At 41.7% G+C, this 27,739-nt stretch overlaps 1 protein-coding gene across 2 annotated transcripts; it reads left to right on the forward strand.

The window, feature by feature from the left end:
- Positions 1–3,899: 3,899 nt before the first annotated feature.
- Positions 3,900–27,393, forward strand: LOC109896898 (FACT complex subunit SPT16). 2 transcript variants are annotated; one of them, XM_031832145.1, is made up of 24 exons: positions 3,900–4,355; positions 8,314–8,406; positions 11,329–11,499; positions 11,803–11,955; positions 12,144–12,290; positions 12,629–12,780; positions 12,989–13,161; positions 13,358–13,448; positions 13,562–13,635; positions 13,790–13,902; positions 14,553–14,618; positions 14,831–14,929; positions 15,056–15,171; positions 15,591–15,744; positions 15,929–16,056; positions 16,239–16,501; positions 17,202–17,320; positions 17,497–17,735; positions 18,775–18,850; positions 23,729–23,898; positions 24,253–24,382; positions 25,780–25,903; positions 26,043–26,117; positions 26,438–27,393. In XM_031832145.1, exons 1-24 carry the CDS (start codon positions 4,290–4,292, stop codon positions 26,548–26,550), a joined length of 3,105 nt encoding a protein of 1,034 aa, XP_031688005.1. In that variant the 5' UTR covers positions 3,900–4,289; the 3' UTR covers positions 26,551–27,393. The 2 variants fall into 2 exon arrangements, with proteins under 2 accessions (XP_031688005.1, XP_031688004.1); XM_031832144.1 differs by having other exon boundaries at positions 3,902–4,355; positions 25,780–25,909.
- The last annotated feature ends 346 nt before the right edge of the window (positions 27,394–27,739 follow it).

The raw sequence follows: 27,739 nt of genomic DNA on the forward strand, positions 1-27,739 counted from the left end.
TCGCATCCCACAACTGTCCCAGACTGTTTGGAATATTTATTTATCGCACAGAATAGAATAGGTCGACCTTTGTACTACGGGGGATAGTAGCTTGACATAGACTAGTGCTTTTGCTGTTCAATAGGCCTACTCATCTTGTTGGCTGATGAACAGTTCATCCAATATCTTCAATATTTACCTCGGAATTGGATAAGGACTCGCGCAGCTGCGTCCCCGATATGTCTGTCTTCACTTGTAGCCTGTGAGAAAGACCTGGTCACGTGACAGATTGCGCAGCACACTCTTTGAGAAGGGCACAACGCAGCATTCCGGGCCGCAAAAGGCATGGATTTTTTGAAGGTGCATTATGGCCACAAAGGGGATGCCACCATGAATTCGAGGCATTGTCAAGTTCTTGTTAAATTGTGAATGAGACTATTGAGTGTGTACAGCCTGCGCAAAAAAATAAAGCAGAGCTCATGCCATTCAAGCAACTTTTTTCAAATCATCATTAGTCTCATCATGCAGCCTTAAAATGTTTGTAGAACAACTAAAGTTACATTGATACCTCTAAATTAAGCCAATAGAATAGCCGCATGTGCTCACTCCCTCAAATCGAGAGAATATTTATATTTTATTCTGCTTTGTTCAATACTATAAAATAATGCCATGGAATTATAAGCAAATCTTGTCTGCTAAATGAACTAGTGTAGCCCACAGTCATTTGACATAGCCACATCAGGACCTAACACAAGAACAACTCAGAGTATGCTATTATTTTCTTCTTATCATGCTGCTTTAGACCTGTCTAAAATAAATAATGGATTTATAGTAAAGGTGTATGCTATATTACATGGATTTATTCAAAATGGCTTGTGGGCCATGTGGGGAGACCAGGAGATGCTAAATGTGCTTATGTTAATTAACGGTCAATTACCGTGAGACTGACAGTGATTTGCTTGACAATCACTGGCTGACAAAATGTCATGACCACCACAGCCCTAGCCATGAGGTTGAAGGAATTATTCGTAGAGTTCTGAGATAGGATTGTGTCGAGGTACAGATCTGGGGAATGGTACCAAAAAATGTCTGCAGCAATGAAGGTCCCCAAGAACACAGTGACCTCCATCATTCTTAAATGGAAGAAGTTTGGAACTAGAGTCCTAGAGCTGGCCGCCCGGCCAAACTGAGTAATCGGGGGAGAAGGGCCGTGGTCAGGGAGGTGACCTAGAACCGATGGCTAGTGACAGAGATCAAGAATTCCTCTGTGGAGATGGGAGAACCTTCCAGAAGGACAACCATCTCTGCAGCACTCCATCAATCAGGCCTTTATGGTAGAGTGGCCAGACGGAAGCCACTCCTCAATAAAAGGCACATGACAGCCTGCTTGGAGATTGCCAAAAGGCACCTAAGGACTTTCAGACCATGATAAACAAGATTCTCTGGTCTGATGAAACCAAGATTGAACTCTTTGGCCTGAATGCCAAGCATCACGTCTGGAGGAAACCTGGCACCATCCCTACAGTGAAGCATGGTGGTGGCAGCATCATACTGTGGGGATGTTTTTCAGCGGCAGGGACTGGAAGACTAGTCAGGATCGAGGGAAAGATGAATGGAGCAAAGTACAGAGAGATCGGCAATAAAACCTGCTCGCTCAGGGCCTCAGACTGGGGGGGGGGGGGGGGGGGGGGGTGAGGGTTCACCTTCCAACAGGACAACGACCCTAAGCACACAGCCAAGACAACGCAGGAGTGGCTTCAGGACAAGTCTCTGAATGTCCTTGAGTGGCCCAGCCAGAGACCGGACTTGAACCCGATCTCTGGACAGACCTGAAATTAGTTGTGCAACAATGCTCCCCATCCAACCTAACAGAGCTTGAGAGGCTCTGCAGAGAAGAATGGGAGAAACTCCCCAAAGGTGTGCTAAGCTTGTAGCGTCATACCCAAGAATAATCAAGGCTGTAATCGCTGACAAAGGTGCTTCAACAAAGTACTGAATAAAGGGTCTGAATACTTATGCAAATTTGATATTTCCATTTTTTATTTGTAATAAATGTGATGGACACACACAATTGAATACATTTTAGAAGAAGGCTGTAACATAACAAAATTTGGAAAAAGTCAATACTAAATACTTTTCTAATGCACTGTAAATCATGCATTGTGATTTGGTAGCTCTGCCTGCAACTTAAAATCAGTGTCACCCTCAGCCCTAGTGGGAATTTCCTCTCAGTCTAATGGTTAAGACAGTTGGTTTCCGGAGCAGGAGACCAGGTTTGACATAAAATAAACCTCTGGGCTGTGTTCAGGAGTGTGCAACATTCTGAACGTTGCAGATAGCATTTCTTTCTATGTATAGAACTGACATGATTCCTTTCTCTAGTACCTGACAAAAGTATGTCTGTACTACATATATTTCATATAATATATTTCTATCTGTACGGTTGTTCTTCACTGAAAATGATTCCCGTTGAATGGGAAGGCTTCTCTCCTTTAAAGTATGCATATTTGGAACATTCAGGTTTACAGTTTGTTTTTGAAAAACCATTATGTGGTGAAATAAGATTTGGAAAAATGTATTTGAAAGAAAATACAAAAAATCATTTAAACAATGCACACAATAACACTTAACCAGTTTGTACTTTTATTTCAGTAGGGGAAAGGAAAAATAACTTTTGATTTTGTAACCTAATTATTTTTTCCCTGTTTAATCTCAATCTGGGCCCATATTCATAAAGCTCTCTAAATAGGGGTGCTGATCTAGGATCATGTCCCCTGCTGCCATAGGTAATCTTATTAATTTTGATCGAAAAGACAACTGTTCCTAGATCAGCACTTCTACTCTGAGATGCTTTATGAAAACGGCAGTGACGTGTAAATAAGCAATATCAGTGGTTTACCCATAAAGATAATTATATAATTAAATCTTAATTCTGTACAATAGTCATTATTTTTCATATGGTTTCACCACGTGCATCAATAGATTTGCTTGGCATTGGATTAGTGAAAGACAAATGATGGGTTCTGATTTCTAATCACTTACCAGTTGTCATCGTCAGTATATTATGGGTGCAGAACAAAAATTGCACAAACATGTTCAATAAATAATAAAAAAGCAAAAACAAATGAATGAAAAGGTTGTTCTCCTAATGGTGATTGAAATGTTTAATATTTTAGGTATCAGAACGTAATATTTTTGGTTAGAATTTTGGTTTATATCCCTAAAAGGTATTTTTATTTGGTTTTTTTTTTTAAAGCAAAAAAATCCAATTAACTAATTTATTAAAGATTATGATTTTATCACCATGATAAACTATTTGCAAGAGCCTTCCATGCACATCTCATTTCAGCGGTAAGAAGATGTTTTAAACGTTTGTGCAATGAAACGTTTGTTTCCAGCGTGACGTGTTCAGGAATTTCGAATTCTGGAGGTGGCGGGAAAATATACAGTAGTGGGGGTGGAGGTGGCGGGAAAATATACAGTAGTGGGGGTGGAGGTGGCGGGAAAATATACAGTAGTGGGGGGGCGCATGGTCGCTGGCACAATCCGACTGGAGGTGGGTATTCCGATGTAGTTCTGGAGGCGCTGTCGAGTAATGTAAAACAATAAAATTATACTGTAACAATCTAACAATATACATGAAATGCCCCAAATTGAATACCCCATCAAACGATTTAATACACTGATATTATTTTTTACACATCGATTAAAGATAGAAATCCAGGCGGTCCAGAGGAAAACGAGCAAACCAAGATTGCGCGTGTGTCATATAAACTCGTGCATCATTATATAATAAACATGTCGCATTCTTTTATCCAAATAATGTGCTTGCCAGATATAGGCTGAGTATTGGAATTGACCTATCTGACACGTAAAGTGCTCGACAGACTGCAAGAAGAGGGAGGGAGAGAGAAGGAGGAGAAAACGGAGAAGGTGGGGGGTATTAATTATAATCGAGTCGTTTATGCGTGGCACCAGTGTGGATAACAAACAGCTAGATGTTATGCAATTATTCATCTCAAGAAAAATTATGAATTTGACATTTTTACTTCAAATATCGATTTTTAACAAAACACTGTATTTAATGTAAACATTTGTTGGCGATTTTTTTAATTGAGCAACATAGCCATAGAGGCACATCTTGGGAAGAATTGAACGTAACCATCGTCCATACATCGAGGAGGAAGGAAGAGTGTCTTTTGATAGAGAGGTTTCAAGGCGTGGAAAGTGCGTGAAACAGCAAACACTCATCCGGCCTGTGCTACTCTGAGAAGCCAGGAGCTCAAGTTTGAAGGTGCAGAAGACTCGCTATGGCGGTAAACTTGGACAAGGAAGCGTACTACCGCCGAATCAAGCGCTTATATGGCAATTGGAAGGTAAACGGCACGTTTTGAAACGATTTTTTTTGTTGTATAGGTGTGGGTAAAACTCGTAAAATCATGCTCTAGCTTAGATGCTGATACTGGCGGATAGCCGCGTTTTTGAAGTGCGTGGTTGACTTTGTTTTCGGCATGAGTGAGTGCCATGGTGGTGTTGTTCAGAAGCGCAAAAAGCACCCAACAATGAGCGGAAGGCCTCACTTCGATTATATAGGTAGACTTCCATGCATGAAACACTACTGTGGATTTAATACATTCAGGAGATCTTAAACATCCTAACAATGATATCTACAACATTGCCACTTATTCTGCATTGTATATTATTCACCAAGTTATCTATTCATTCGCGTAGCTAGCTAGCCAGACAGTCATTTACTAGTATCTGGCACTGTGTGTGGCACAACCACTTTAGCTCGTTGCCAGTCTAGCCAGCGTTAGCTAGCTAGCAAATTATGAATTCATATTCTGGGTTGCACATCTAAAATTGGCACCAAAATACAATGCCAAAGAACCATTGTCAAAAAAATCCCATGGTAATCTTCACTAACTAGTTGCTTCTTGTTCACATGGCTAACTAGCATCAGTAAACATGCTAGCTAGCTAGCCAGCCAGCAACTATCCAGGGCGGGCCTTAGGGTGCATGGCCCGCCCTACCGTAGCTCCTTGCCCATCCAAATAAAATATTCCAATATGAATACTTTCTTTGACTGAGACACTCCCTGAAAGAAAGGCACATCAATCCCAGATAAAGCATCTGAGAAGGCAGGGCAAACCCTTTTTGGAGATGTCTGGTATATAAAAGTTTAAAAAAAATCTAATTCAGCAGCTGTTAAACCTGATTTTTAAGTACAATACCCCATTGGAAATTAATGTTGAAAGCCCCATTTATATTCCTAATACCAAATTTGCAGAAACAGTTTGATATATTAAAAACTTTAATATAACAATATCACAAGTTTGGGGTCACTTAAAAATGTCCTTGTTTTGAAAGAAAAACACGTTTTTTTTGTCCATCAAAATAACATCAAATTGATCAGAAATACAGTGTAGACATTGTTAATGTTGTAAATGACTATTGTAGCTGGAAATGGCAGATTGTTTTATGGAATATCTACATAGGCGTACAGATGCCCATTATCAGCAACAATCACTCCTGTGTTCCAATGGCACGTTGTGTTATCTAATCCAAGTTTATTATTTTAAAAGGCTAATTGATCATTAGAAAAACCTTTTGCAATTATGTTGGCACAGCTGAAAACTGTTCCTATTAAAGAAGCAATAAACCTTGCCTTCAAATAGACTAGTTGAGTATCTGGAGCATCAGCATTTGTGGGTTTGATTACAGGCTCAAAATGGCCAGAAACAAAGAACTTTCTTCTGAAACTCGTCAGTCTATTCTTGTTCTGAGAAATTAAGGCTATTCCATGTGAGAAATTGCCATGAAACTGAAGATCTCGTACAACGCTGTATACTACACCCTTCACAGAACAGCGCAAACTGGCTCTAACCAGAATAGAAAGAGTGGGAGGCCCCGGTGCACCACTGAGCAAGTACATTAGTGTCTAGTTTGAGAAACAGATGCCTCACAAATCCTCAACTGGCAGCTTCATTAAATAGTACCCGCAAAACACCAGTCTCAACGTCAACAGTGAAGAGGCGACTCCATGATGCTGTCCTTCTAGGCAGAGTTGCAAAGAAAAAGCCATATCTCAGACTGGCCAATTAAAAATAAAATATTAAAATGGGCAAAAGAACAGACACTGGACAGAGGAACTCTCGATATCACGATGAAAAAGAACAAGGTGTTGTAGATATAAGCCTTCTATCTTTTGTAATGGCGGATGTTGATTTCAGGAGGCTGGCATCACAGAAAAGGGAACAAACCACTTTTTCTGTTAACTTCAACGAATCACGATATCAACAACGACAACAGTTGGCTTCTATTTAAGTGATAGTTTGACTGGTGTGTGGCCAGCAGTGGAGGCTGCTGAGAGGAGAATGGCTCATAATAATGCATCAGAGCCATGTGTTTTGATGTATTTGATACCATTCCACCTACTCCGCTTGAGCCATTACCATGAGCCCGTCCTCCCCAATTAAGGTGCCACCAACCTCCTGTGGTGGCCTGCGACTTTTTAGAGAGACCGCCCGAATGATCAGTGCCATTTGAGAAATAAAACTATAGTTGTGTCCTGTGACCCCCCCCACCGCCTCCAGCGAGTATGGCAAAATCAACAGTACAAAACCAACAATATTTATTTGCTTTAAGCAATTGATCTTGTGTAATCGTTGTTGCCTTAACTTTTATACTAACATCACAAATCTGAGGTAAAAAGAATGTGTAATAACCCCCCCCCCCCCCCCCATTTCAAAGTGGTCAAAACGTAATCTTGTGTAATGTAGTAACACATACTGTCGACATGGAAAGTAGCATAATATACATGAATTACATATGGCAAAAAAACTATTATTTTCTATTTATTTAATAATAATAAATGTACCCCCTTTTTTTCTCCCTAATTTCGTGATAGCCATTTGGTAGTTAGTCTTGTCCTATCGCTGCAACTCCCGTACGGACTCAGGAGAGGCGAAGGTCAAGAGCCGTGCGTCCTCCAAAACAAGACCCCGTCAAGCTGCACTGCTTCTTGAGACAATGCTCGCTTAACCCGGAAGCCAGCCGCACCAATGTGTCGGAAGAAACACCGTACACCTGACGACTGTGTCGGCATGCATTGTGCCCTGCCCCCCACAGGAGTCGCTAGAGCGCGATGGGACAAGGACAACCCGGACGATCAAACCCTCCCCGGACAACGCTGGGCTAATTGTGCGCCACCTCATGGTTCTCCCGGTCGCGGCCTGCTGCAACACAGTCTGGGATTGAACCAGGGTCTGCAGCTAGCACTGCGATGCAGTGCCTTAGACCACTGCGCCACTAGGGAGGCCCACGGCAAAATAATTATCCTGATTTTGGATGATAGTAAATAAAGCAAACTCACAGATTTTTTTTCAATAATCAGATTTCTCACTAGTTTAACCATTTTAGAGATGCTCTTATGCACAATTTTAACCAGGGGCTCTAGAAAGAGCTCCCATAGTGACTGTGCAGCAGCCCATTCATTCGACTTCCCTAATCTGAGCGAGCAAAACAGCGGCCCTCTGTATGAATGTGTAGCCTGATGCTGTGTGGACAAAAAGAGTGTGGCATGTCGTACTCTTTTTGACCAGACAGCATCAGATACATGGGCTATTTCTAGTAAAACAGAGGGGCGTGTTTCGCTCCCGTGGATGCTTTCTCCGGTGAGATCGTTTCAGCCACTCTTCGGATGCTGGAATTATTTTTGACGAACGTTCAAAGGTAACCTGCTTTTTAAAGCGATTTTGTTTGACAATCAGAGGAAAACATCATGACTAGTTGTGTTCATGCCACATTAAAACATAATACATTTTTTGATGTCTTTACTATAAAACCCATTTAAAAAATGTCAATGCCCATCCAACTGATTCGTTCTGGTGCCGGACCTGCAACTATCGCACATCAGAAAGCTGGACATGTTCAAGCTAGCGCAATAGCTAGCCGTTGATTTGTTACGTGCACAGTGCACTTTTATTATTTTTGGGGCACGCAATGATTAAGCTCATCCCCTGCATTTGAATGCCAACCAAGCTAGCTAACTAGCAACTTGCTCTCGAGCTACATTGAGATACCACTGTATCTATAGCAATAGATGGCTATAAACTTCAGTTTGTTCTTAACTGGTTAGCTAGCTAGGTTGTAGCTTGCTAGCAATTTTTCCGTACTTAACACCTGCACTCAAAAAGAACAACAAGCAAACTGTCAACCAAAACTCACAACTGTGGCTAGCTGTACTTTTTTGCTCATTGTTTAACTTAGAACTATGTTAAAACATTCCTGTATTATTAATCAATGATCTATTTTGTTATTTTTCTCTATCAGAAAGGAGAAGATGAGTTTGGCAAAGTGGATGCCATGGTCGTCTCTGTTGGTGTGGACGAGGAGATTGTATACGCCAAATCCACTGCCCTGCAGGTAAAACTCATGAACCTTACCCCTATCCTGGAGTTATTCCTAACTGTGTGAGCTGATTAGGGAAAACTCTGGACCCCAATTGTAGGCTGTAGCTGGGGCCTGGAGTCATTTGGGTCCGGTCAGGAAAATATGGCTCCTTGACAACTTGTTGGATAGTCTGACTTCGTGTGTGCGTGCGCTCATTACATGTGTGTTGTGTGTTATGACTTTTCTAATGAATAAATATAGCTAGTTTACACTCAAGCATAAGGCTGGGTGATATATAACTTGATTAAATCTACTTTTTTTTTGCAATATTTTTGTTTTAATGAGCGTTTGACCTCTTGTCGTCTTTTTGGTCTCGTTGTGTGCTCCTTGTGTGCTCTTTGCACATTCCCATTCCCATTTACACCAGATATCTGTATATAACGATGAGATGCTAATGTCTCTGCCCTAAGAATTGGAGTCGTTGTCCCGACGGCGGCAAGGCAGGCAACATGCTTCGATCCACAATAAACCCATTAATGCATAGCGCTTATTTTTGACCGATTTTTAAATTTATTTATTTTTAATTAAAATTTATTATTATTATTATTAATTTTTTTGTTGTTGTTGCAAGCGTGAAACCTCTCTCTTCGGCTCTTCCTCTCTGTTTACATACACGCCAAGCCCCTCCGCCTGCCACTTACAACAACAGAGATGGAGAGATCACTTTCTCTCTGACAAGCTGTTTCAACTCACTATTTACATCCAACAGAATAGGTCATATGGACACCGAAACACATTGAGACATCATTTGACTGTAATGGAGAAGTTAACCTTTATAATGATACCCTTTTGTCTCAACTCATCAAATTGCGCTCAGAGCCGACACCACTAAAATGGGAGTATCACTGAACATTGATTTTGGAAAATGTATGCTCAGTTTGTGGCATTGCGGTACCACGTACGGCTAGCAGCATTTTAGCCAAAGACTGTTATACTAGCTGTCAAGTCTGTCTTTTATAAATGTGCAATAAGTATTAAAAACAATTTATAGAATGAATTGTCAACTCATTCTAAAAAATAAAGCAGGCCATTTGATTTCAGTATATGAACGTGGCTTGGGTGGAATCCAGCTTCTCATACCTTCATACCAACTTTGTGCCATACATGGATGTTCTGTAATAACGGCATTAAACACAATGTTTATTTTTTTTCCCCCCCAACCCCTGCTGAGCCTTTATAATCCGAAGGGTCGCAATGCTTACATGTAAAATCCCATAGAGAATGCTAACGAAATGCTAACAATGTGAACATGCGCCGAATACAACGCGTGTAGACATTACCGTGAAATGCTTACTTACAACCCCTGAACCAACAGTGCAGTTCAAGAAGAAGAACATATTTACCAAGTAGACTAAAATAAAAAGTAACACAATAACGAGGCTATTGTACAGGGGGCACCGGTACCAAGTCAGTGTGCGGGGGTACAGGTTAGTTGAGGTAATCTGTACATGTAGGTGGGGGTGTTGTGACTATGCATAGATAATGAACAGCGAGTAGCAGCAGTGTACAAAAGGAAGGGGGGTGGCGGTTTTATGAATTGTTCTGCAGTCTTATGGCTTCGGGGTAGAAGCTGTTGAGGAGCCTTTTGGTCCTAGACTTGGCGCTCCGGTACCGCTTGCTGTGCGGTAGCAGAGAAAACAGTCTATGACTTGGGTGACTGGAGTCTCTGACAATTTTATGGGCTTTCCTCTGACACCGCCTATTATATAGGTCCTGGATGGCAGGAAGCTTGGCCCAATTGATGTATTGGGCCGTTCGCACTACACTCTGTCGTGGTACGGTCAGATGCCGAGCAGTTGCCATTCCAGGCAAGGATGCAACCTGTCAGGATGCTCTCAATGGTGCAGCTGTAGAACCTTTTGAGGATCTGGCGACCCATGCCAAATATTTTCAGTCTCCTGAGGGGGAATTAGGTTTTTGTCGTGCCCTCTTCGCGACTGTATTGGTATGTCTGGACCATGATAGTTTGTTGGTGATGTGGACACCAAGGAACTTAACTCTCGACCCGCTCCACTACAGCCCTGTCGATGTTAATGGGGGCCTGTTCGGCCCACCTTTTCCTGTAGTCCACGATCAGCTCCTTTGTCTTGCTCACATTGAGGGAGAGGTTGTTGCATTTCACCTGTCTCTGACCTAAAGTATTTGCAGGACATACATCCCAGCTCAGAGTTTTACAAGTAAATTAAAAAGCACAGTTTGCTGCACACACAAAGCACATATTAGATGGCAAGGCTCTTGATCCAGTAGGGGATTCTCTGCTGATACCAAACCAAGCTTGGTTTTGGAAGAGGCTAAGCACTTAGTTAGATCATTCATGTTGGCTATCAATCCAAATGCACAAATGCGGAACATTTAACTTAATAGTTCTAGGGTATCTAGCTGGCAAACCTTTTTATTTGTGAATTTCATGCTGTAACTAGGTCATCTGGCGCGTGCTACACAACAATTGGGGATTCGAACCGGCAACCTTTCGGTTACTGGCCCAACAGTCTTGACCACTAGGCTACCTGTTTGGGAGCTGTGTTCATTGTCTAAAATGCCTGCTTACAAGAAGTTAAGTCATTATTAGTGAATGGCCATTATGCATGGTTCTGGTCAAATGTTTACAAAAAGTGGGTCTTATGGTTGTGGACGGCTTATATTTAGCCTAGGTAGAATTTTCGCTCGCCCTGAATTCATTAGGTTATTCCTGACTGTTTGAAATGCAGTGTGTTTGACCCTTTAATTGTATGGCAAAGCTTATTTCGAGAGAACATTAAACCGTAAGTTTGGAAAAAAATAAAAATCTATATATGATTTTTAGGCCACATCGCCAAGCCCTACTCCAGCATAAGCGACCGTTTCAGAGAATTACATGTATGCTCTTCTCCTCTCTTCCCTTCCTCTTTTCTGAAGACATGGCTGTTTGGCTATGAGCTGACCGACACCATCATGGTGTTCTGTGAGTCTAAGATCATCTTCCTGGCCAGCAAGAAGAAGGTGGAGTTTCTTAAACAGGTGGCTGTCACCAAGGGCAACGAGAATGCCAATGGGGTTCCACCAATCACACTGCTCGTCAGGGAAAAGGTAAGCACCGCTTGTTAGACGCGGCATGGTCTATCACTGATTGGCTGTCAGTGTTGATGCATCTTTCCCTGACATGCCTGTCCTTTGTAGTGTGTGACACATCAAGTCCGTGTGGTTGTTGTAAGTCTCATAGCCATTTGTAGTTGCCAAGTTGTGTGAGAACTAGACCTTATCAGTTCATGTTTGTGAGCGCTTGTGTTTTTGTGGGAGGGGAAAGCCTGTGTGTGAGTGCTCACTCGCTCACATGAGTGTGTTGAAAGCTTGTTGGTAAAACTCTCTCTCTCTCGCCCGCCCGCCCCTCAGAACGAAAGCAACAAGGCTAACTTTGAGAAGATGATGGAGGCGATCAGGGCCAGTAAGGAGGGCAAGACTGTAGGTGTGTTCAGCAAGGACAAGTTCCCCGGAGAGTACATGAAGAGCTGGAATGACATGATCACTGCTGAGGGCCTGGAGAAGGTGAGAGAAAGGAGGGAGGGAAGAAGGGATGATGGGGGATGTGTGTGTGTGTGTGTTAGCAGGCCGAAAATCCGACCCATGGATATGTCTGATGTGCTCGTCTGCGTGTAACGCACAAGTACCTACTCATTGGTTTGTGGATCCTCATATAGTTTAACCCCTTCCTCCCCCTCTTTTTCTCCCCCCAGGTGGACATCAGTGCGGTAGTGGCCTACACCATGGCTGTGAAGGAGGATGGGGAGCTGGCTTTGATGAAGAAAGCTGCAGCCGTCACCAGCGAGGTCTACTCTAAGTTCTTCAAGGAGAGGGTCATGGAGATCGTGGACGCGGATGAGGTAAGGGGAAGGACACGAGAGAAGCTCTAGGTCCTGTTTGAGTACTTTTAAAATCCTTCCTTTCTTCTTTCCTTTCTCCCTACCTTCCTTTCTCCCCTGGAGTAATCACTGGCCCAACACCAGCTTTCACCACTCGAGTCATGTCAGATCAGTGCTATCTTTCAAATTAGGAAGAAAGGATGCATTTTCAAAGTATTGGAACCGGGCTAGACTGGCCTGAGAGAACATCATACAGCAAACATAGATGTAAGCTTCACAGTTTACGTCCAAATAGTTTTGAATCCATTCCATTCCTTTCCTTTCTTAACAGTGTGTCCCTATCTGTCTGCCCTAAACAGAAGGTGCGCCACAGTAAGCTGGCGGAGTCTGTGGAGAAGGCCATCGAGGAGAAGAAGTACCTCGGGGGAGCGGACCCCTCGACGGTGGAGATGTGTTACCCCCCTATTATACAGAGCGGGGGCAATTACAGCCTCAAGTTCAGCGTCGTCAGGTAATAGGTCAATCGGGCAGTTTGCTGCTTAACTGACTTGTGGCTGCGAAGTCGTCAATCTTTCATTTTATCCCCTTTTTCTTGACCAGAAAGACACACATAACCTGTCACAGCAGACTCCTTTTTCTAAAACAGTACAACCTCTATCAACCCATTATACCCCCATTTTATAATTATTGTATACATCTGTTCTAACTCCATATGACAGTGACAAGAACCACATGCACTTCGGGGCCATCACGTGTGCCATGGGCATCCGCTACAAGTCCTACTGCGCCAACCTGGTCCGGACCCTAATGGTGGACCCCCCACAGGAGATGCAGGACAACTACAGCTTCCTACTACAGGTGGAGGAGGAGCTGCTCAAAGAGCTGAAACATGGTGGGTGAAGGATGGCGGGAGAGAGAGAGAGAGAGAGTGTGTGATGTGGGGGGTGGAGGATATCAGCTTGGAGCTGCCCGAGGGGTGAGAGGGCTGTGGATGAGAGGGAGTGTGTTTGCGGGATAGGGTACACGTGGTCGCTGTAACCGGACCCCTTTTTTCTTTCTTCTTAACTTTTTTTTTTTTTTTTTTGTAGGTGTGAAAATCTGCGACGCGTACAGCGCCGTGCTGAACTACGTTAAGAAGGAGAAACCAGACCTGGCGGCCAAACTCACCAAGAACCTCGGGTAGGACGCGACGCGACACACACCCGTTCGTTCTCTCTCGTTCTTAACTTCTGATAGGCTCCCCATGTGCCCGTGTGTTTATTGTGCGGCCCCTCTCTCTCCCCCTGTTGTAGGTTTGCCATGGGGATAGAGTTCAGAGAGGGCTCCCTGGTCCTGAACAGCAAGAACCAGTACAAACTGAAGAAAGGTGAGAAATCAAGTCACTGTACTGTCTTACTGAGTAGGTTACTTTGTAGGTACGGTTGTGTGTCTCAGACAGAGGCAATTTTAAGTGATGTGTGTGTGTGTGTGTGTGGAGAGCGGACGCTTTCATAACTGTGAGTTACTGTGTGTGTTTTTAGGTATGGTACTGAGCATCAGCCTGGGTTTCGCTGACCTGGTGAATAAGGAGGGGAAGAAGGAGGAGCAGAAGAAATACGCCCTGTTCATAGGAGACTCTGTACAGATCAACGAGGTAGGAAGAGAGGGGGGGGGCAGAAGAAATACGCCCTGTTCATAGGAGACTCTGTACAGATCAACGAGGTAGGAAAGAGAGGGGGGGGGCAGAAGAAATACGCCCTGTTCATAGGAGACTCTGTACAGATCAACGAGGTAGAAGAGAGAGGGGGGGGAGCAGAAGAAAAACGCCCTGTTCGTAGGAGACTGAAGATCATCGAGGGATAAGGGTGGGTGGGATGGAGGAATGAGAGGGAAAAGGAGCAGAAATATGCCCTGTTCATAGGACTCTGTACAAATCGACAAAGTAGGGGTCACACACATGTTTGTAAGGAATATTTGTGGACCAACAATTGATTCCCATTCAAAATCCGATTTTCCTTAACTCCTAACCCTAATCTCTAATCTGTTTTTGTGAGGACCGGCAGCATATCCTCACTTGTTATAATTTTCCTTGGTTTTACTATTCTTGTGAGGACCTCTGGTACTCAGAAGTATAGTAAAACCGGTACACACACTTTTGTTTAATTTTTGCAAAGTCTTTACAGAGTCAAACGTATAGCTCTGTTAATATAATTTTTGATATAAGCACATTGACAGTAGTAAACAAAAAAAACAGTCCAAACATTCTGTGTGTGTGTGTGCATTTAAAATGTCTGTATCTTGTAGGATGATCCAGCCACAGTTCTCACACCGGTCAAGAAGAAGTTAAAGAACGTTGGAATTTTCCTAAAGGTACGAAAGATGACCACCGTCTCTCTCGGATTCTTGTTTCACTCTGTCCCTCTCCAACCCTGAAAGATGCACATCTATTTCATATATTAAAATGTTTCTTTTAGGACTCTATGCCCTCTTAAACTGTTGCGTTGACATGCTATGTTACACTTAAAAAAATAAATAATCCTTTATCAAACAGAGTATCTATAAAACACTGTTGTTCTCTTCAGAACGATGAGGAAGAGGATGAGGAGGAAGATGCAGACGATGCAGAGGAGCTACTGGGGAAGGGAGCGCGTGGACAAGCTTTACTTCAGGACAGGACTAGGGTGTGTTTGTGTTTGTCTGTGTTCTTGAGAGAAATTCACTGTACTTAAACCATCTCAGTTTGTGTGTGAGGTGAAGGCTGTTTGATTGGTCAGACTGTGAGGGAACACTGTTATTTGATTGGTCAGAACGAGATGACGGCGGAGGAGAAGAGGCGGGCTCACCAGAAGGAGCTGGCCAATCAGGTGAACGAGGAGGCCAAGCGACGTCTGACGGAACAGAAAGGAGAGCAACAGGTCCAGAAGTGAGTGAACGAGGGGAAAAGAGGAGTGGAGGTGATGGAATGATGTTTGGAAGGAGGGAGATGGGAGGATGCTGGTTAGTTAATAAAGGAGTGGAATGGAGCGATGAGGAGAGGTGGTAGAATGTGTATAATTGGGAGAGATTGAAAAATGGGGATGGGAATTATGTTATGGGGATTTATATGGTGTTTTGTTTGTCTAAATGGCCTATGGTAGAACATTTGTGTTTAGAGTTTTCTGAACAAAAGTCTGTGTGTGCTTCAGACTGTCTAAAAGCATGTTTTTAATTAATGATTTATATAAAATTATTAATGATTTCACTTTCTCCGTTTTTATGTAAATGTACTTTCCAAAAATGTGTGGTGGTACCAAATGAATTGAATGATTAAATTAAGTATTTCCCTGTGTCTTTGTCCTCTAGGTCCAGAAAGTCCAATGTCTCCTACAAGAACGGCTCTCAGATGCCTCGAGAGAAAGACATTCGAGATATGAAGATCTTCATCGATAAGAAATACGAGACTGTCGTCATGCCCGTCTTCGGCATCGCCACCCCTTTCCATATCGCTACCATCAAGGTACCTGACACACACTCTAATATCGTGCACTCACTCATTCACTCACAAAATGCATATTTGGATTTCTGTGACCTCTTTTCACACACAATCGCACAATTCGACCGAATTTGAGATGACACCTATCTGAGGTCAAATTTGGCATTTCTGTGTCCGTCTCTCCACGTTTGTGTGTGTGTGTGTGTAGAACATCAGTTCGTCGGTGGAAGGAGACTGGACCTACCTGAGGATAAACTTCTACGTTCCCGGCAGCTCTCTGGGACGCAACGAGGGAAACATTTTCCCCAACCCTGACGCCACCTTCGTCAAAGAAATGTAAGAGGAAATTAAACATATTTTGTGAGCGCCCACTTACTGTAGGTTTCACTGCTGTCAAATATAAAGCAGGTGGTAGGGTAGACCCTGTGTGTACATACGTGTATTTGATGTGTTCGTCTTTGTGTCCAACTGCTGCTATGTCTAACCGTTGCCCCCCCCCCCCCCCCCCCCCCCTGCAGTACGTACCGGGCGTCGAACCTCAAGGCGCCAGGTGACCCAACGGTCCCGTCCACCAACCTCCAGAATGCTTTCCGCATCATCAAGGAGGTGCAGAAGCGCTACAAGACCCGGGAGGCTGAGGAGAAGGAGAAGGAGGGCATCGTCAAGCAGGACTCGCTGGTCATCAACCTGAACCGCTCCAACCCCAAACTCAAAGACCTCTACATCAGGCCCAACATCGCCCAGAAGAGGATGCAGGGGTCGCTGGAGGCCCATACCAATGGTGAGGAAAGGAGCAGAGTTCAAATTACAATGTAATTGTGAGTCCCTCCAAGAGACTTTGAGCACAAGTTTATGTATAATTGGAACTCTAGGATCAAGGGAGTGGAGGAGAGTAGTAAGGGAAAGTTTTTCCCAGATCAGATAGTTGCTGTAAAAGACTACATGAATGTAGTCTACCACTGCAGCACATATGAATACTACTACTACTACTACTACTGCAGCACATATGAATACTATGAATACTACTACTACTACTGCAGCACATATGAATACTACTACTACTACTACTACAGCACATATGACTACTACTAATACTGCTACTACTGCTACTACTACAGCACATATGACTACTACTAATACTGCTACTACTGCTACTACTACAGCACATATGAATACTACTACTACTGCTACTACAGCACATATGAATACTACTACTACTACTACTGCTACTACAGCACATATGAATACTACTACTACAGCACATATGAATAATAATACTACTACTGCTACTACTACAGCACATGACTACTACTACTACAGCACATATGAATAATACTGCTACTACTGCTACTACTACAGCACATATGAATACTACTACTACTACTACAGCACATATGAATAATAATACTATTACTACTACTACAGCACATGAATACTACTAATCAACGCACCTGGTAAATAACGTGTGTCTGTCTGTCCAGGTTTCCGCTTCACGTCCGTCCGTGGGGACAAAGTGGACATCCTCTACAACAACATCAAACACTCCCTCTTCCAGCCCTGTGACGGAGAGATGATCATCGTGTTGCACTTCCACCTCAAGGTACCTACCGGTGTTTTGTGTGTTGTGATAAACTTAGGCTTAGTTCATGTCTGATCTCGTATGCGTTTTGTAATCAAGCTGTGGGTATTTTGGATCTATGCTTTTGCCGGTGGCACTTGGAGGGGTCTTAATTTTGGCGTGTGTTTGTGCGTCCATTTTGACTTATCCACCCTCAGAACGCCATCATGTTTGGTAAGAAGCGTCACACGGATGTACAGTTCTACACAGAGGTGGGTGAGATCACCACAGACCTGGGCAAGCACCAGCACATGCACGACCGCGACGACCTGTACGCCGAGCAGATGGAGAGGGAGATGAGACACAAGCTCAAGTCTGCCTTCAAGAACTTCATCGAGAAGGTGGAGACCCTCACCAAGGAGGAGCTGGAGTTCGAAGTGCCCTTCCGGGACCTCGGGTAAGAGCGTAGAGTGATGACATCGCTGCTTGGAAATAACTCCTTTTTGCATGGACGAATTGCCATTGAGGACTTCCACCATTTTAAAGTAGTGAACTGGGTGTGACTTTCTATTGGGGTCAGCCAATTAATTATATTTGTGAGCAAACATTCCATAAACTGCAGGAGGCAGTAAATCGCCAACCTTGGATTTATACCTTTTTTAAATCACACTCCAGCTGGCAGTCGTCTAAGTGTATGGGTAAGAGAGGGATGGAGTAAAATGTATGCACACGTGGCTAAGTCGCTTTGGATAAAAGTGTCAGCTAAATTGCATTTATTATTATCATTATGGAGAGGAGTTGAGGGATATTGGCAGGGTAGGGCACTATGAGAAGGGGCGTGTGTGCTACAGCCATATAACTTCTATATGCCCCATCAGAACCTAAAATATAAGCTTGTTTTACTCCAGTGTTTGTAAACAAACTGTATAGCCTCAAACCCCTGTTTAAAACTATAATTTTGATATCTTGGATGGTCTGTCCTTGCATCTTTACCTCTGTTTATGAATTTGAGTGGTTACTCTACATGTCTGCCTGCCGGCCCCCCAGGCTTGCCTGGGCAAGAACCAATGAAAACAGGCAGCTGGTCATTGTCGTTAATGACCAAGTTTTCTGCACTTAACTATGATTAGTAGTAGTATTCACATGTGCTGTAGTAGTAATAATATTAATCTGTCCTGTAGAGAAATGGCGCGTTGAGCTCAGAAAACAACCAAACTAAATGGAATTCAAATACTTGAACCGATGTCGGTCAATTGGTTATTTCAAATTTTGGTTATTAGCTTAGCGTTGGTGTTTTACATTTCTCCAGGCCCATCCCCTCAGCTTTTTACTAAAACAGAGGAGGATGCCCGCTTTGTAATTGTTTCAATTGAGGGTTCTAGCTTATGGGTGGGAAGCACGGAGTTGGGTGTTCAAGTAATAAACTGTAACAGTGTTAAAGTTTGAAGAATATCAGACTTGTTGAGGACATTAACTGAATGGTTGTGTGTGTTCAGGTTCCAGGGTGCCCCCTACAGGAGTACCTGCCTGCTGCAGCCCACATCCAGCTCCCTGTGTAACACCACTGAGTGGGTGAGTGCCTTCTACTACTACTACTACTACTACTACTACTACTACTACTACTACTACTACTACTACTACTACTACTACTACTACTACTACTACAGCACATGAATACTACTACAGCACATGAATACTACTACTACTACTACTACTACTACAGCACATGAATTACTACTACTACTACTACTACTACTACAGCAACATGAACTATACTAATCACTAATACTACTACTCACTACAGCACATGAATTACTACTACTCACTGACTACTAAGCACATTGAATACTACTACATCCACATGAATCATACTCAGCACATGAATACTACTACTACTACTCCAGCACATGAATAACTACTACTACTAATACAGGCACATGAATACTACTACTACTACTACAGCCATGACTACTACTACTACTACTACAGCACATGCACTACTACTACTACTACTACACAACACATGAATACTTACTACTACTACATACCGCACATGAATACTACTACTACTACACAGGCACATGAATACTATCTAGCACTATGAATTACATCACATACTACTACTACAGGCAACATGAATACTACTTACTACTACTACAGCACATGAATACTACTACTACTACTCCAGACAGAATACTACTACTACTACTACAGCACATGACTACTACTACTACTACTACAGCCACATGAATTACTACTACTACTACTACAGCACCTGAATACTACTACTACTACTACTAAGCACATGAATATACTACTACTACTACTACAGCACATGAATACTACTACTACTACTACAGCACATGAATACTACTACTACTACTACAGCACATGAATACTACTACTACTACTACAGCACATGAATACTACTACTACTACTACAGCATGAATACTACTACTACTACTACAGCACATGAATACTACTACTACTACTACTACTACAGCACATGAATACTACTACTACTACTACTACAGCACATGAATACTACTACTACTACTACTACAGCACATGAATACTACTACTACTACTACTACAGCACATGAATACTACTACTATACAGCACATGAATACTACTACTACAGCACATGAATACTACTACTACAGCACATGAATACTACTACTACAGCACATGAATACTACTACTACTACAGCACATGAATACTACTACTACTACAGCACATGAATACTACTACTACTACAGCACATGAATACTACTACTACTACTACTACTACAGCACATGAATACTACTACTACTACTACAGCACATGAATACTACTACTACTACTACTACTACAGCACATGAATACTACTACTACTACTACCACTACAGCACATGAATACTACTACTACTACTACAGCACATGAATACTACTACTACTACTACAGCACATGAATACTACTACTACTACTACAGCACATGAATACTACTACTACTACTACAGCACATGAATACTACTACTACTACTACAGCACATGAATACTACTACTACTACTACAGCACATGAATACTACTACTACTACTACTACAGCACATGAATACTACTACTACTACTACTACAGCACATGATACTACTACTACTACTACAGCACATGAATACTACTACTACTACTACTACTACAGCACATGAATACTACTACTACTACTACTACAGCACATGAATACTACTACTACTACTACTACTACTACTACAGCACATGAATACTACTACTACAGCACATGAATACTACTACTACAGCACATGAATACTAACTACTACTACTACTACTACAGCACATGAATACTACTACTACTACTACAGCACATGAATACTACTACTACTACTACTACACTATACTACAGCACATGAATACTACTACTACTACTACAGCACATGATACTACTACTACGACTACCCTACAGCACATGAATACTACTACTACTACAGCACATGAATACTACTACTACTACTACAGCACATGATACTACTACTACTACTACAGCACATGAATTACTACTACTATACTACAGCACATGAAAATACTCTACTACTACTACAGCACATGAATATACTACTACTACTACTTACAGCACATGAATACTACTACTACTACTACAGCACAGAATACTACTCACTACTACAGCACATGAATACTACTATACTACTACTACAGCACATGAATACTACTACTACTACTACTAAGCACATGAATACTACTACTACTACTACACAGCACATGAATACTACTACTACTACTACTACAGCACATGAATACTACTACTACTACTACAGCACATGAATACTACTACTACTACTACTACAGCACCATGAATACTACTACTACTACTACTACAGCACATGAATACTACTACTACTACTACACTACTACAGCACATGAATACTACTACTACTCTACAGCACATGAATACTACTAACTATACTACTAGCTACTTACTACTACAGCACATGAAATACTACTACTACTACTACTACGCACATGAATACTACTACTACTACCACTACAGCACATTGAATACTACTACTACAGCACATGAATTACTACACTACAGCACATGAATACTACTACTACTACAGCACATGAATACTACTACTACTACTACTACAGCACATGAATACTACTACTACTACTACAGCACATGAATACTACTACTACTACTACAGCACATGAATACTACTACTACTACTACAGCACCATGAATACTACTACTACTACTACAGCACATGAATACTACTACTACTACTACAGCACATGAATACTACTACTACTACTACAGCACATGAATACTACTACTACTACTACTACAGCACATGAATACTACTACTACTACAGCACATGAATACTACTACTACTACAGCACATGAATACTACTACTACAGCACATGAATACTACTACTACTACTACAGCACATGAATACTACTACTACTACTACTACTACTACTACTACTACCACTACAGCACATGAATACTACTACTACTACTACAGCACATGAAATACTACTACTACTACACAGCACATGAATACTACTACTACTACTACAGCACATGAATACTAACTACTACTACTACAGCACATGAATACTACTACTACTACTACAGCACATGAATACTACTACTACTACTACAGCACATGAATACTACTACTACTACTACTACAGCACATGAATACTACTACTACTACTACAGCACATGAATACTACTACTACTACTACAGCACATGAATACTACTACTACTACTACTACAGCACATGAATACTACTACTACTACTACTACAGCACATGAATACTACTACTACTACTACTACTACTACTACTACAGCACATGAATACTACTACTACAGCACATGAATACTACTACTACAGCACATGAATACTACTACTACTACTACAGCACATGAATACTACTACTACTACTACAGCACATGAATACTACTACTACTACTACTACTACTACTACTACAGCACATGAATACTACTACTACTACTACCACTACAGCACATGAATACTACTACTACAGCACATGAATACTACTACTACAGCACATGAATACTACTACTACTACAGCACATGAATACTACTACTACTACTACAGCACATGAATACTACTACTACTACTACAGCACATGAATACTACTACTACTACTACAGCACATGAATACTACTACTACTACTACAGCACATGAATACTACTACTACTACTACAGCACATGAATACTACTACTACTACATGAATAATACTACTACTACAGCAATGAATACTACTACTATATAGCACATGAATACTACTACTACTACAGCACATGAATACTACTACTAAATGACTACTAACAAGCAGCAATGAATACTACTACTACACGCACCCATGAATACTACTACTACTACTACAGGCACATGAAATACTACTACTAACTACTACAGCACATGAATACTACTACTACTACTACTACAGCACATGGAATACTACTACTACTTACTACAGCACATGAATACTACTACTACTACTACTACTTACAGCACATGATACGATACTTACTACTACTACTACTACAGCCCACATGAATACTACTACCTACAGCACATGAACTACTAACTACTACAGCACATGAATACTACTACTACTACTACAGCACATGTACTACTCACTACCTACTGACTACAGCACATGAATACTACTACTACTACTACTACTACAGCACATGAATACTACTACTACAGCACATGAATAACTACTACTACTACTACTACTCCGCACATGAAATACTCGGACTACTACTACTACTACAGCACATGAATACTACTACTACTACTACTACTACTATCCAGCACCATGAATACTACTACTACAGCACATGGAATACTACTACTACTACTACAGCACATGAATACTACTACTACTACTACAGCACATGAATACTACTACTACTACTACTACAGCACATGAATACTACTACTACTACTACTACAGCACATGAATACTACTACTACTACAGCACATGAATACTACTACTACTACTGCAGCACATATGAATACTACTACTGCAGCACATATGAATACTACAACTGCAGCACATATGAATACTACTACTACTACAACTGCAGCACATATGAATACTACTACTACAACTGCAGCACATATGAATACTACTACTACTGCAGCACATATGAATACTACTACTGCAGCACATATTAATAATTCACCTTCACTGATATCGTCAGCAGTACTGCTTGCATTCTCCACCATGTGTTTTAAACAAAGATAGGCCTTTGGGCAGATATTTTACTACAGATCAAATCAAATCCTCAGTAGGTTCAAGTTGAGGGTAAAAGGGACATTCAGCAGTAAATATGTTCTTCTCTTTTCCTCCTGTTTTCTTCCTTTCCATCTCCAGCCTCCATTCGTGGTGACTCTGGATGAGGTCGAGCTGGTTCATTTTGAGCGTGTTCAGTTCCACCTGAAGAACTTTGACGTGGTCATCGTCTACAAGGACTACAGCAAGAAGGTCACCATGATCAACGCAGTGCCCGTCAACTCACTGGACCCCATCAAGGAGTGGCTCAAGTAAGTCAATTGGTTCCGTGTGGCTGTTGGTAGTGTGCCACTCACAATGCTAGAGCCGTGGATTTGATTCCCACCTGGGTTACCAATGCAAAAATGTAAGCACATCGGTAAGACGCTCTGGATTAAAGTGTCTGCTAAATATCACATATTAATACATCTCTTTATGGCCATATTTGAATGGTTTTGTCTTGTCCCTTTTAACGGTGAATGGATTTTTTGGAGTTTCTCGGGAAAGGAATTCGATTTTCAATTGATATTTGTGTTTTAGCAGAGTTTAACCAAGTGTTTCGCCTAAAGAATAACTACTTTAAAAACCTTCCTCTCTGCCCCCCCCCCGTGCTGTCTTCCCTGCAGTTCCTGTGATATCAAGTACACAGAGGGGGTCCAGTCTCTGAACTGGACTAAGATCATGAAGACTATAGTGGACGATCCAGAGGGCTTCTTTGAACAGGGGGGCTGGTCCTTTTTAGACCCGGAGAGTGAGGTGAGGGGAGTATGTGTGTGTGTATGGGGGGGGGGGGGGGGGTGTTTGTGAGTGAGCGAGCGAGCCAATGATAATTTTGCCAGCTATTTTCGATTTAGTCTTAGTCTCAAAATAGTCACTTCACCCCTACCTACATTTACAAATTACCTCAACTAACGTGCACCTCCGCATACTGACTCTGTACCGGTACCCCCTGTATATAGCCTCATTTTTGTTAATTTTATACTTTTACTTTATTCCTTTATTTGATTTGGTAAATATTTTCTTAGCTCTTCTTGAACTGTGCTTTTGGTTAAGGGCTTGTAAGTAAGCATTTCACGGTAAGATCTACACTTGTTGTATTTGGCGCATGTGACAAAATTTTATTTGAGAAAAATATATCATATATATTTTGGTCTTAATAGTCACATTTGAGTAATTTCTTCCATTGTTAGTTTTAGTGATCAGGTGACACAAACTCTGGACAATTGTGGTCTAGTTTTGGTCACATTTTAGTCAGTGCATCTTTTCCATTAAATAATGAATATTGACCTCGTACTTGCATCATGTGTACTTTCAAATACCCGTGTCCAACTAGGCCTACCATTGCCTCGTATACCTTAGCTGGAAAAATTGTAACACATGCCAGCCATATTTAACCATATAGCATATAAAGCCTACAGGTTAAACAATTTAGCCTTGATTTTTCTCCCCATCATAACTGTCGGAGGGGGGTAAATAACAGTGATTTCCTTGAAAGGGGAGAATGAGCTTTCCAACAATGTCAGAAGTAATACTGTACTTTATTCAGCAGTTTTTCCAATCGGAAAAAAGCAACCGCAACACACATTAACAACAGCACTCATGGCAAAATAGAGCTTTTGATGTGATCAGAGCAAAAAATGGCCTAAAACAATTTTTAAACACACCGTTTTCGAATTGAGCTTAGTTCCTTATAATTGCGCACCACTTCAAAAGAGTCAGAGTGATTTGAAGTGACCGGGAGCTGTGGGTGTGGGAGAGCCAGGTCAACTCTCAATCAGCCCGCTCAACAGAAAGACGTTATCGGCCAATGAGAGGATTGCATTATATATTCTGCAAAGGGATGCATGCTTATGATTGGACAAAACCGATGAAAAGGAGCTTCATGTCAAATTGAATGTCTATTAGTCTCACATTGAATTCTCGTTACATTTTTGTCAACTAAAATGAAAAGTGATTAGTTTTTTTTATCCAGGGCATCTCATCTTGTTATCGTCATTAGTTTTCATCAAGAAAAATAGGTTGACAAGTGTTTTCGTTATTGTTGACGAAATTAACACTGGTGTGACTGGAGTGCGTGTGTGATTTGAGCTATTATTGCAAGACAGAACATGTGTTGTGTTAAAATGAAGATGTTTGACATCTGTCTCTTTCAGGGGGAGGGAGCGGAGGATGACTCTGAGTCGGGGGAAGATGAGACATTCAACCCCTCGGCAGACGAGAGCGAGGCAGAGGAGGAAGACAGTGATGAAGACTATGACTCAGAGAGCGAGGACTCTGGTAATGGTAACGCATCATGTTGAGATACGCACACATTTTACTGACACACATGCACACACATCACTTGCGTGGACTCGCTGTCTGACACGCATACAAACACATACAGAGGCTTAGTACTGTGTGTGTGTGTATATTTCAGACTACAGTGCATCGCTGGGCAGTGAAGAGGAGAGTGGTAAAGACTGGGATGAGTTGGAAGAGGAGGCCAGGAAAGGTGAGTCTACTTTACGTACATGCCCATTTTAATGTAAGCGGTCCCCCAAGGAGAGAATCATAGCTTACCATTCCTGAAGCAAGAGGTACTATTGCTTGCTTGACCCTGGTATAGAAAAGCCTGAGAAATCCCGGAAAATAAAACTTTGCTATTCGATGTGAATTGGAAATTCTTCATTCAACGACCCGTGACACTTTTGACCTTTAAAAAAAAAAAATGTATGTTTGTTGTTGACACACTTCACATAATGAAAAGGGGCTGTGAAATCGGTTGCAAATTGTTTGGTATTGACACGTCTCCCTCTTCCTCCTCTCCCTCAGCGGACAAAGAGTCTCACTATGAGGACGCGGAGGAGACCTCGTCGGCCAATAGGAAGAGAAAGGGCCGCTCGTCAGCCCCACCCCCCAGCAGCAAGAAGAAACGGCGCCACTGAACGATAACACCACCAGACACGTACACACACACACACACTGCCAAAACATTGTCAATTCGATCACCCTCTCCTCCCATTCATCTTCGCTCTGTCACTCCTCTTCATCTTTCTTTCAAACAAAAATACATACACACACACATAAAAACACACACACACACTATACAATGTGTATATAGAGGTAGCACCCCCATGCGTTTGTATTAGGCATTGAGTGTCTTGATTAAAATGGGCATATCGTACCTGGCAACCGACAAACTCCATCCATCTTTTTTATTTTGTTCTATTCCTTCATTCCTCCTTCCTTTCCTTTGGCAACTCTAACTCTCCTGTTTTCAGGGGCCAGGTACATATGTGTGTGTTGAAAGTTTTTTTTATTGCAAACCATTGGTTTTCTGGTAAACTGTTTCTGAACTAATAGATCTAGTAAGCAGTGACGATGATATACAGTATCTTCTGCCAAGCGTTTTATAAGACTTTGTGAAAACTAAGAATACTCTCTTTCCTTTCCTCCTTCCCCATCGCTCTGTCACAATCCATCTATTCCCTTGCTCTTTTATCTTCTTGGACGCAGTTTATTTGTTGAAAGATTTATGTTCATTTTTGGAGGGCAGATATCAATATTCAGTTTTTGATTCAGTTTTCCAATTCCTTTTTTTTAATGGGGGTTTGTACAGACCGACACACACAGACACACTCACAAACCCCACACTGTCGCTTTCCCTTCCCTCCTTTCCTACCCCCTATCCTCTCTCTTTTTGTTCATCCTGGATAGGTAGACTGTTGTATTGTTAATTAAAAAAAATCCAGATTTTCTTTGTTTGGGTAATAAAATTGAAAAGGAACTATTTTTGTCCATTTCGTTAATTAAAATGTCACTATCAATGCTACCTATGAAATTGATAAACCATTTATTGTGCTACATGGTTCCCTTCCAAGTTGGCTGGCTGCATTCTCCGCCACCTAACCGAACAAATTAGTACTAGAACAATTACAATTGACATATGTGATATGAGGAAAACAAATAATGTGACCAAAAAAGTAATCTAAAGTGTGTAAAAGAAAGGCAACTTCCTTAATCTTTAGTTAACCCGTCCTTAGTAAACCCGTAGTTGGTTAATCGTCGTCGTCGTCCCCTTTGGGACATCAGGCCACACTAAGCTTCAGAGGCAAGGGGGAGGGGTAGATAACC

Source organism: Oncorhynchus kisutch, linkage group LG9 (assembly GCF_002021735.2).
Source record: "Oncorhynchus kisutch isolate 150728-3 linkage group LG9, Okis_V2, whole genome shotgun sequence".
NCBI classification, from domain to species: Eukaryota; Metazoa; Chordata; class Actinopteri; order Salmoniformes; family Salmonidae; genus Oncorhynchus; species Oncorhynchus kisutch.

Excerpts from the sequence above, each read along its gene's own strand:
- LOC109896898 (XM_031832144.1), top strand. The coding sequence starts at position 4,290 with ATGGCGGTAAACTTGGACAAGGAAGCGTACTACCGCCGAATCAAGCGC. Across the intron at positions 15,172-15,590 it reads GGAGAGCAACAGGTCCAGAA|GTCCAGAAAGTCCAATGTCT; the intron begins GTGAGTGAACGA and ends TTTGTCCTCTAG. Across the intron at positions 24,383-25,779 it reads TTTTAGACCCGGAGAGTGAG|GGGGAGGGAGCGGAGGATGA; the intron begins GTGAGGGGAGTA and ends TGTCTCTTTCAG.